Raw genomic sequence first — 11,878 nt, forward strand, 5'->3', positions numbered from 1 at the left:
GGAAAAAAAAAATTATTGCCCACAGCAGCTTTAATATTGACACACTGTGATGGCCAGTTAAGTTACACACGCTCACCCACATTTCAATCACCTGCTCAGTTATTCTTATTTTCAGTCACTTAAAGTTAACACCACTCACTTTATTTTATTGTTTATTTGTATGAAGTGCGTACATTTAGTTTTGTCGATTAATGTATGTTAAAGCTGATTTGAGTTACCAGGGAAGTGACTTCCTGATCTGGCAAAAGATGGTGGTGCTGACTTTTATTGCTGAAGCCCACCAGACCAGGCCAAGCTCATTGACCTCATGGGGAGAGTTGGGAGTTATTTTTGTTAGATTTTAGTTAGTGTCTATTATGTTCTCCCGTGTGTGTGCATTTCATGGGCTGATCACCCAATTTAAAAGTCTCTACTTGTTTGTTAGTTGTGTTAACACCGTGGTTTGTTGCTCCTTGTAATAGAGTTATGTTTGGTTGACATCTTTTAAGCCCTATAATGTTAAAATTTTGATTGTAATTTTGTAAGTGGCTTTGTTCAAGTTCCTTTTTGGGGAAAATAAAACCCACATTTTTTAACTTCAAACCTGTTTCTTGCTTGGTCCACAACACACATCTTCTGTTATTTACACTTTTCACTGTCTCATAATTTTTATAGTAAGTCACTTTCAATGAGTGAAAGAGCCTGAAGCCTTTTATGGCATTTTGGTGACAATGACGCACATTTGAAGGTTGTTGCAGAGAAACAGTCATTAAAAAGCATTTTGCTGAAAAGAACAGGATGTACTTCTATAAACTCACTGGAGTGAAAAATAAATGATGACGAGATGAAAGCAGTGCATTGTCATTGTATTCAGTGGACCTTTCACATGTAGGCATCTGAGAGCCTTCAGAAATGGGAGCAGCTTTCAAAGCACAAACTTTTTCCAGATATTTTCTCTTTCAAACTCCGTTGTCATTAAACAGAGATACAAAACCTAGAAATGTTATTGTACCACGCCACAGCTCATAAAACCAAGACATAAGCCCTAATCTGCCTCAACATACAAATGCAACCTTTATCCTTGAGAGGCAGAAAGGTGGAGGCAGTCAGCCTGTCTGCAGACAGCTGCTCAAATTCATTATTAAAAAGAAAGGTTACAACCGCAGATGAACTGGAAGAGTCGTGGGTGTAACTTCGCCACTCCTTTAAAAAAACTACTCAGAATCCCAAAGTGTGCGGCGCTCACCACTCGATCAGCTGCTGGCAACGATACCTGAGAAACATCATCTTCAAAGGCAAAGTAAGTTTTCAAAGCAGGTGTTTTTTTTTACTTTTTGTAAAGAAACATACAGAAAGTCAAAGTAGTCAAAAACAAATAAAAATCGTTTGTTATCTACACAGTTGGAGATAAACAACCTTAGAAGCACAATTAAATGATCAGTCCTTCAAAATAAAACAAGGAGAATTGGATTCCCACTAAAAAGTTGGATACTGGTGAGAGAAAAAAGGGCTAAAAAAAAAAAAACTGTCTTAAGCTATAGCACAGTAAAAAAAATGACAACAGGCTAGAAACTGAGCAGTGTTCCTTCCCTCGCTCAGAACTCAGTCATCTTCTTGTGTGTATCAGCCTTCCTGTGCTCTCTCTGGATGGACAGCTCCTGGGCTTTCTGCTGGGCCAGCAGCTGCCGAGCCGCTGACAGCTTCTCTTCCAACTGCTTGACTCTGGAAACATCCCTTTAACACACACACACACACACACACACACACACACACACACACACACACACACACACACACACACACACACACACACACACACACACACACACACACACACACACACACACACACACACACACACACACACACACACACACACACACACGACAAATAATTAGGAAATGGGGAAAGACAGCAAGTCCTGTCTGCCTCAGCGATACGCTTTAGTGCCTGGTGGTCGCTGAAAAAACTTGAAAACTTCACACCACTTATTTACATTTTCACACAGCCTCCACGCGTCCTCTGACTTGTGATTCACCACATTATTTGGCAGAAACAACAGAGTGATCACTGCTCATTTTCTTACACAAATTATATCTGTATATGCAGTGTATATATCAGTGTAAAGCATGTAAGGCCTTCTAATAAAGTCACAGTTAGGCGTTAGCAGCTGGCGAGGGACGATCGAGTACATTAAACAGATTACAGACTTTGATAATATTCCATTATATCAAAAATCATTTGAACACTTCTCTGGTCAATATCTGATTAAAATTCCCAAAAAAGGTTTCGCAAAAATGCTCGGTTTCGCCAATTTAAAATGAAAGAAAAATACACTGAATTCGTACTGGTCATCTCAATGAAGGTGCCCATTTAAAAAAAATATGAGTTGATAAAAATGTCTTATTTTGCCACAGTTTCCTCCGCTGTTCGTTATTGATAATCATGTTAACTGCGCTCTATTGATGATGGCTTTTAAAGCTCAACCATTGATTGACTACAGTTGTCAACTGTTCTGAAACCTAAAACCCAGTTTCATCTCCCTGCGTAAACTCTGCCTTACTCTCAGGATATGTTAAGCCACCTTCTTGGAACAGGATGCAGGTTTTTAAACACACGAGCCAAACAATGGTTCAAGATGAACCAAACCAATCAACACAGATGTCTTCATTTTCTACTTCTAATGGTCTGGATTTAGCTTTCAATGTGTTTTTCTTTACATTTAAATGTTCATTCATTCATTCCTTGCTAGGAAAATGAAGCATGGCATTAATTTTGTATTTCAAAGGTATCAATGTTGAATGAATATGTCTTGGTAGAATAAACAAATATTTTGTATCCATCTTTTTTTCTAATTACTGTCGATATTAATTTTTCTTTCTTTACTATGTCCATACTTTTTGTACTGACACACAGCAATGACAATAAAGATGCCGAAGTCTTCCTAGGTGATCAAGCACTGAGCTAATTTGGCTTTATTATCCGTAGTCATGGATACAAACACAGACGTGTCACCAAGGTGCACTGACCTGCCCGTCTGCCTGCTCAGCAACTCACTCAGCTTCTGGATCTCCCGCTCGGTCTGTGACACCCTCTCAGCTGCCTGGAACAGCCTCACATTCAGACTCCTCTTGGTGCTCTTCCCCCCCCTGTACGCTTCCACTCCAGTGGCCACCGACGGTGCAGCAGCGCCCCCTGCAGTAAGGTTGGCATCCATGCCTCCGAGCTTGTGGTTGAGGAAGTCAAAGACTGTTTTGCGCTCTGCGTTGGAGGCTCGAGGCTTCCTGCGGCGCTTTGGACGAGCCTTTTCTGATCCGTCTTTGGCCGTTTTGCTCCTTGAGCGTCTCTGAGTGAGCTCGACACACTCGTCCAGAGATTTGCCTTTGGGGAGGACCACGGCCATTACCGGCTCTACTCGACCCTCCTGCATCTTCCCTAAGCCTGAAGAGAAGAACAAACACAGAAACTCTCACCACATTTAGTATACCCACAACCACAACCACACGAATATAGTTACACTTACTAATCATTCAGAAAGACTTTTATTTATAAAACTACTGCAAACTCGTTTAGTGTGCATCATCCATTGTTTTTAGTAGGGTGTCCTGATGCGATATTGATATCGGATATCTGTCCGATATCAGCCTGAAAATGAGTATCAGATTTTAATGGACTGCATCTAAAATCTCCAATATATAGTATATTATATTTATTCAATTGTAGAATAGTGTAGATATTATGTTGAAGGTTAAAATGTATTTAACCAATTGGTTAATAATAAATGGGTCAGTTGTTCTCATACCTACTGTTGCTATTGTTCTCTGTTTGAGTAACATCACATGATCAAGCCTTTTCTAACAATCTCCACTGCAAATTCAGTAATAAAAGTATGTAGGATTCGTGTTGATAGCATATTGAATGGATATTGATCAATACTCAAGGATGCAATATCGGTATTGTAACGGAAGTGAGAAAGTAGTATCGGGACATCCATCGTTTTTGGTGTTGCATTTGGACAACTGTACGATATTTGCCAATATTACAGAGTCTGCCACAATTCCATTTTGATTTGAATAGATTGAGGGACCTACGATCCATTTAAGACAATATTATATACAGTATATTATTATTTAACACAGTCAGTTCACCTAAAGCTAGAAAACAATACCAACCAATTCTAATGTTTTGACAATTTAATTGCTGAAACATTCCAGACATTCAAATAAAAACATTATTTTTTAACAAAAAGAAAAAAAGACCTGTGCTTTGCTTCAATTACTATGTTTATCAATGATTTGAGTTTCCATCGATTTGATTGAGTCGTTGCTTAATCAAATTATTCAATCCAGATCGATGGATCGTTGCACCCCGGGGATGACCCATGTTAGTAATCAGACCTGGAATGCAGATCGATAGCCAACGTAATGGAGAGGGATAAAAAAAAATTTTAAAAATCCATAATTGTTTAAACACAAATGTATTATTGATTATGAATCGATTCTTAAATTTCTAAAGATCCAATATATACAATTTTCAAATTAGAATAAAAAGATCAGGCGAGTCCTAATTTTGACAATTTATTTACACTTACAATACTGAAGGTGCTGTGAGGTGTTAAAGAGAAGTCACATAATAAAGCAGATGTCTGATGTTAAATGGAAGATCAATGATCTGCAATATTTAAAAATAATCGTTAATAATCAAAAATCCTTTTGCAATGAAATTAGGGAATTGGTCTGAATGTCTACCACTAATAATGGATCAGTTTGGTCTGTTGTAATAACCTAAGAGTGAGGTGAAAACACTTTTCTACTTCAACACTGTTTTAGCATTCTTCTACGAGACTCTAAAGCCCACAATGCAATGCGTGAACTTTTCTGAAGTTCAAGTCACATGAACATTTGTCAAGAAACCCAATGTCTATGGTGGAGTCAAAAACAAACTTTTGAGCGGTAATTTTTACCTTCAGCCATTTGTTTGTAAATGTGAGTTACAGTATGTGGTTTAACAGCTTTTAGACTGAAAATTTCACTTCAGTCAAACCTGTGATACTTCCTTTTGTTAAAGCGGAAAAGAAAAGATAATTATCATCGTAACACCTCAGACATTAGAAGTGACATACTGTGAAGACCAAGTTTTCCTCTGGCAGGTTGAAATAATAATAATAATAAAAATAATAATAATAATAATAATAATAATAATAATAATAATAATAATAATAATAATAATAATAATAATGATAATAATAGCCGTAATAGCTGTACCTTTAACAACGTCAGATGTTTCATCTAACCCACAGATCTATGTCTAATTAAAATGAGCACAATCTCTGCACATTTTGCACATTCCTGAAGATTTTCACAGTTGGAATGTAACATCAGCAGAAAATGCTTGAGTGCAGATTTACCACAAAAACATCCAATATAAATAAGCTTTTTATATATATATATATATATATATATATATATATATATATATATATACTGTATAAGCTTACATATTGATATTTATTACAAATTGATAACATTTAAGATAGAGGCTGTTTGAGGAACTTTCATATTTTTGTCACTGGGGGGCGACTTTGGACAGTTTAAAAAAAAAAAAGCTTTCATTTACATTTCATATACCATATGTCAAACAATCATTATTACAACTTTTCTTTACATCTTCATTAAAAGTTGCTACAGAAAATTGAACTGATGAAATTGGTAGCACTCATTAATCACATATCCTGTGGTCTTGGACTCACCTTTCCCATATTCATAACCCATTTTCATCATGAGCTTGGATCCAATGCCTCTGGTATGAGCCTCCCATCCACCAAAACTAACACTGTGGAACTGTTCTTCAGATGCTGCAGCACACTCAAATACTGTCATGTGGATTAAAGTAGAAACACATATTGGGTCAAGAGAAGAGGAAAAACAAACTGTAATCATGCTACCTTTAGAAAAATACTAATGTAAGTTTACCCTTAGCATATCCCTCAGTGTCTCCATCTGCAGCGTCGTCCAGGTCAGAGTCTGAAGAGATGGGGTCGTCCTCCCTCATAGGAGGGATGATGCCGTCGCCTTCCACTACCACGGCTTTTAGTAGCAATGAGTCAAATTTCACAGTGTAGTAACCGCTGTCTATATCTAAAGTCAAAGAAAACATAGAAATAAACTTCAATTAGTCCAAATAATCCCAGGCTCTGATCGTTTAGCCTGTCTTACAAAATGACGTTCACCACCCCTGTCTTTTTTTTTTTTTTTTAAATCATGTAAAGACATAGTGTCGGTCTAAGAGATCAATAACTCAAAGGTCATTTGCCAAGTCTGTTTTGATCTCCACTGTATAAAAACTCTTTTAATCAAATTTGGGAACCAATTTTGATAAAACTGAATGGGCCCTAGACTCCTCTTCTATTTAGATATGTTTGTTGTTATTATTCTTGCTTGTTGCATGTATAATTCTTTGTATGTATGCTTTTAAAAAAAATATATATATATATATTTATTTAATATGTATCTGTCCTTGTCTTCGTGTGCAGTACATCACACTGTTCTGTATTGAATGAAAAATGTTCTGAATAAATAAAAAGTAAAAAAAAAACAAACAAAAACAAATCTCTTTTGTTGACATTGTCAGAAAAAGTTTCTTGGGTTGTATTGTGTGGAGTGCCGTAGACGGATACATAGAAGTGTTTTTACTTCATTCGTACTGTGATTTCTCCTCCAAAAACTCAACCAAAGAGATTTCCCAACAAATTCCTGGTGTTTTCACAGACTGAAAGTTGTGGCAAAACAATATTGGACATTTACTTTGGGACACAGAAGGATCTGAATTTGGCCAAAATTTAATTTCTCGTGGATTGGGGTGTTATCACTGCGAACACAAATAAACTAGAACGAAAATGGTGTCAAGCGAACCACTGTCCTCCTGGTCTGGTGAAGAACAAAAGAAACACAAGAAATCACGGGAAGAATGAAGTAAAAACACTTCTATACATTCAACAATATTAATAAGATGGTGTTTACAGTGGAGATCAAAACAAACATTCAAGTGGCATTTTCAACCTTTTGCATCTTATTTTGAGCAAATGATTAATTTATTGATCCAAGAGGCCTAAACTATGTCTGTATCTGATAATGAAAAAATCATTGTCTTCAGCAGCTTTAAATCAAACACCTAGAGGGAAATCTGAGACAGGAATACCTGTGATTTTAGCCGGATACCAAATCCCATCCTCATGCCGCACTAAACAGGATGAGCCTTCTTCTAGATTACTGAGGTCACACTCAAGAAACTCCCTGAGCTCTGACACATGAACAACTTCCCCATGAGAAAACCTACAATGAAGATAAAAGAGTTTAGAGATGCTCAGCGCAGGCAGAGTTCAGATCACATAAGTGCCTTTATATGAATCCAATGAATTAAACATTAACCCTCTGCTACATTAAAGTGTAACAAAACCCAAAAACCTGCTGAAAACAAATGTATTTAGGTATTAATGAAGTACTGCTGTTGATTGATTCTGGTCAAACTCTAAATATTTTTGTCAAAGTACTTCAATTTGGTGTATTCTGATGTAAAATGGAAGAGTAGAAACCAGGCTATCACAATTGAATTTTGTAATTGGCTGAGAACAACGTACTCGATGTCACTGGGCCTTCTTGAACCAGGGCCTAATCAGAACCAGCCAAAACCTGTCCGTCTTTACACAAGTGCACTAGGGGTGTGACTAAATACGAGATCTTAAAAAAATCAGATAACTGCATATTCTATAACATATAACATTACAAATCAAAATAACAATAATAAACTCTTCCCTTCGCATCTCAGCATAGTGTGAATAAAAAATTGAACATGGCTGTGGCACATATATAGCCTACTCAAAGGGTAAACACATGTAAACAAAGAGGGGGCTGGCTCACATCTTAACGCAAAAAAGTCCGAAAAAACTGTGGTGGGAAATTTGCAAATTTGAGTTTAAAAAAAAAAATATATATATATATATATATATATATATTTTTTTTTTTTTTTAACTCAAATTTGCAAAATGAAAATCTATTTTCTCTACAAATTCGATAATCATCGATTTTTTTGCCCAGCTTTACTTGCAATATTTGTGAGATAAAAAAAAAAATGTTTCTTAAAATAAATTTTTTTTTATTGTTTTATTTTATCTTGTGAATTTTGGTTCTAGTTTCAATTTGTGGAAGAAGTTTATTAATTAAAAGAACATGGCTGTGTAGTTGCAGCATGAATTAATTATTAATTATTAATGACATACTTGGTCATGCTCTGTTTGCACTATTTGCACTGTATTGACAGAGTAGAACTTTGATTTGGTTTTGCACATAATATTGTTTTCACTTGAAAAAAAGAACTTTTATTAAAGTTTATTAAAAGCTCATGCTTACGTCATGCATGTAAAGAGTTATAATAAAACATTTCAAAATGCATGTGCATGTTAAATAAAAGTCTGTTGGTCCAGTCATATATTTTGTCATTGTACTTTTCTTAAAATCTTGTCTAATCTCGTTCTCGTGAACCCAATATCGTGTCTCATCTCGTCTCGTGAGCTGAGTGTATCGTCACACCTTTAGTGTGCACTATGCCACTTCTTGTCGCTGTGTTTCCATCTCCCTGGTATGTAGGTGTGTGAGTTGGCTTTCCAGGCTCTCGGCTGGAGAGCAGGAGCTGTTTGCCCGTGCACGCTGTAGGGGTGTGTGTGTGTGTGTGTGGATGAGTGTCATGTCAACAGTGTGTGTTTGTAATTGGTGTTTGTGCACAGGTAGGGGCCTTACTAAAGATGTAAACATGTGTGGTGGAATCCAACATCAAGGGAGGAGCAGATCCAGAGAGGCAGTCCTTCTAAGAATCTGATGTGTTTGTGGAGGGGATCTCACTACAGCTAAATGGGAATTTGGGGGCCAAGTTAATCACCTTCCTAATTCCTGTTGTATTTTTGCTCTGTTGTACTACAACATGTTTTATACACAAGAAAACATCACTGCAAATAATTTTTTTAAATAAAGTCTATAAGATTGGACTAGTAACATGCCAACGTATCATCAAAATGGTCACAGTTTAATACAAAATTGACTTGACGAACAGAGTATCCTCATGTCACATGTTGTGCCAGATAATTAGTGAGTAATAATGTAATATACTGTATGTTAAGGTTTCGTTTATTCAGACAAGGTTTTTTAGGAAGTGTTTATCTCCTGAAATGTTTCGACTGTCAACTGCCAGCCTTCCTCAGAGGTGATTGCTTTGATGTATCCCTATGAGTAAAGCATCAAAGCATCTTCTGATGGCTTTCATGTGTCCCCAGTAATTGGGATAGACGGAAACAAACACTGGACAAAGGAGGCTATAGAGATCAGGAAGTGGAGCTTTAACATCACCTGGGATGAGGGAACATTCTTGCTCTCCCACACCTGGGACTCTCTTCTCCAGAGAACATCGGGCGACAGGGGCCATGCCCAGACAGAACTCATAACAACAACTCATAGGGATAAAAATTACCTGAATAATCTTGTCTGAATAAACAAAACCTTAACATATATTTAAAAAAAAAAAAAAAAGACAAAATAAACTTTCTGGAATTAACTGTCAGAATGTAATGTCAAAGTGGAGTGGATGATGTAGCAGGGCAGGGGTAGTAGAGGTGACTTGACTAAACTTACCGGCAATCATCCTGAAAGCGACACTTGTCCTCGAGGTAAAAGGGACATGGTTTCATGGACTTCTGGGTGGGATATATGTAAAACACTCGCACTTGTGCCTCGTCTCCATCAGGAGGCTCCGCCCCCACCACCATAGCATTATGAAACTCCAGGGTACCCCACGTTGTCCGGTACGGAGCTCTCACCTTAGTGCCACTAAGTCTATCCTCCTCTTGTTCTTCATCTTCTACTTCCTCCTCCTCCTCACCTCCCTCAACCCTCTCTGTTGAGTCCGAGCCATGTGAACTCTCCCCAAGTTCAGAGTAAAAAGCTGCAAACTCTACATCGAGGCTGCCGTTGGCACAGTTGGGATGAGCTGATGTGCTGTTACTTTGCAGTGTATTGCTGTCCTCCAGGCTGGCCAGTAGCCGGCTCTTCTTCACTGACACTAGACTGGCCTCTGTGAGCTCAATCAGCTGCTGAAGGTCCTCTTTCAGTTGGAGCAGGTCGGTTTGCTGGCTCGGGTCTAGGCCTGCTGACAGCGCCGCCTCCACCTGCTGTAGCTGAGCGCTGTAGGTAGCGATGGCTGTGCTGAGTGTTTCTTCATCCATGATGAATGCTGAAAACAAACCTGGCCAGAGGTGGATGGCATTGAACAACCAGGAACCTGAAAGAGAAGAGGAGTGAGGGGAACAGAGAGTGAAAGAAGATTGAAGCTGCAATTACAGACTATTTGATGATTTTCCAAAATAAGACATTGTTTTGAAATGTTGCTAAATTGGCAAGTCCAAAAACCTTCAAACTTGATTAATTAGCAAGATAAGAACAAGTTAGCAACATGTGTGTAGTATGTGTGTCATAACCACAGATACTACACAAATGTGTGTGTTTTTGTTGACTTTGCTGCTTAATTCCATAAATCTCATTCTAATCCAGAAGCTTCTTTGCCTCAACAGGTTAATGGTGAAACAAAACTAAAAAGGACTTTCAGAATCAGAAAATATAAGTAAACTTTGCAGTCATATTAGATGGGAAATGACTGATTTTACATTTAATGGTTGGAAAATGAACGTATTACATTTTTAACTGAGGATGCTGGTGGTGAACCCTGCCTTTTTTCACATTATGGTAAAGAAAGAAAAAAAAACATCTACAATTAAATACACATTTATGTCTGAGTGCTGCCTTTAAGTTACTCATTTCGATTATTTCTCTTGACAAACAATACATCTACTAATAGTTTAACAACGTAAGTAATGAGGCAGCCCTGCCGCTAATGACTATTATCTGATTGAGGGCAAACACAGGAAAATAACATGTAGCTTTTAGCTTTAGCGTCGTTAGTTATGAGCTAGCAGTTAGCCGTTTTAAGCTAACCTTTCAATGACCACAGCTTATTTACCTTTATGAACGGGCTAGCTGTTTATTATCCACGGTAGCGACGTAGCAGTCATATCCAAAACTACTGACTATGCAAAGAAATTAAGTCAGAATCATTCTGACAGAATACTGTACAGACACATTTAGCAGTCAAAGACACAGAGATTAACAGGAACCAGAATTTATATTTCCTTTCAAAATAAACCGACCAAATATCCAACGAAACCTCAAATATTATTACAGCTGCTTTTCAAATTTCGTGAAGGCTACTAGGTCGTTATGTTATTTTATTTTATTTTAATTTATTGTGTTACAGATCCCTAAGAACAACAACAAATATCCTTAAGAATATAATTTTTTTTTTAAATTGCATGTTTTGTGTGTGTGTGTGTGTGTGTGTGTGTGTGTGTGTGTGTGTGTGTGTGTGTGTGTGTGTGTGTGTGTGTGTGTGTGTGTGTGTGTGTGTGTGTGTGTGTGTGTGTGTGTGTGTTTAATCTGACATGTAACAGAAATGTAAACTGTACTAAATAAAATAATTTATAAATTGGGTATTCTCGATACCCCAAAATACTTTATTAACAAGTTTTTATCTTAAACTGACTGTATGACAGCTCACATCAGATAAAGTGCAGTAAAAAGGACAACAGAAATAAAATAAAAAAATAGTGCAATTAAGATAACATAAACAATACAATAATAGAAGCTATATATATAAATAGAAAATTATAAATATAATATATAATATAAAAAAACCAACACCTTCCAAAACAGAAGACAGATTGACTGGAAACAATAATAATAATAATAATAATAATAATAATAATAATAATAATAATAATAATAATAATAATAATAATAATAAT

General features: G+C 36.9%; 1 protein-coding gene across 1 annotated transcript; it reads right to left on the bottom strand.

Annotated features, from left to right (window-relative positions):
- Window positions 1-829: 829 nt before the first annotated feature.
- Window positions 830-11,180, bottom strand: zgpat (zinc finger, CCCH-type with G patch domain). Its single transcript, XM_028453934.1, has 7 exons — window positions 11,038-11,180; window positions 9,657-10,302; window positions 7,177-7,310; window positions 5,952-6,116; window positions 5,729-5,851; window positions 3,009-3,420; window positions 830-1,713 (listed from the first exon to the last, which is right to left on the bottom strand). Exons 2-7 carry the CDS (start codon window positions 10,244-10,246, stop codon window positions 1,575-1,577), a joined length of 1,563 nt encoding a protein of 520 aa, XP_028309735.1. The 5' UTR covers window positions 10,247-10,302; window positions 11,038-11,180; the 3' UTR covers window positions 830-1,574.
- Between the last annotated feature and the right edge of the window lie 698 nt (window positions 11,181-11,878).

The sequence above is a fragment of the Gouania willdenowi genome, chromosome 7, assembly GCF_900634775.1.
Source record: "Gouania willdenowi chromosome 7, fGouWil2.1, whole genome shotgun sequence".
NCBI classification, from domain to species: Eukaryota; Metazoa; Chordata; class Actinopteri; order Blenniiformes; family Gobiesocidae; genus Gouania; species Gouania willdenowi.

Excerpts from the sequence above, each read along its gene's own strand:
- zgpat (XM_028453934.1), bottom strand. The coding sequence starts at position 10,246 with ATGGATGAAGAAACACTCAGCACAGCCATCGCTACCTACAGCGCTCAG. Across the intron at positions 7,311-9,656 it reads CGCTTTCAGGATGATTGCCG|GTTTTCTCATGGGGAAGTTG; the intron begins GTAAGTTTAGTC and ends TCTTCATTGTAG. Across the intron at positions 6,117-7,176 it reads GTATCCGGCTAAAATCACAG|ATATAGACAGCGGTTACTAC; the intron begins GTATTCCTGTCT and ends CTTTGACTTTAG.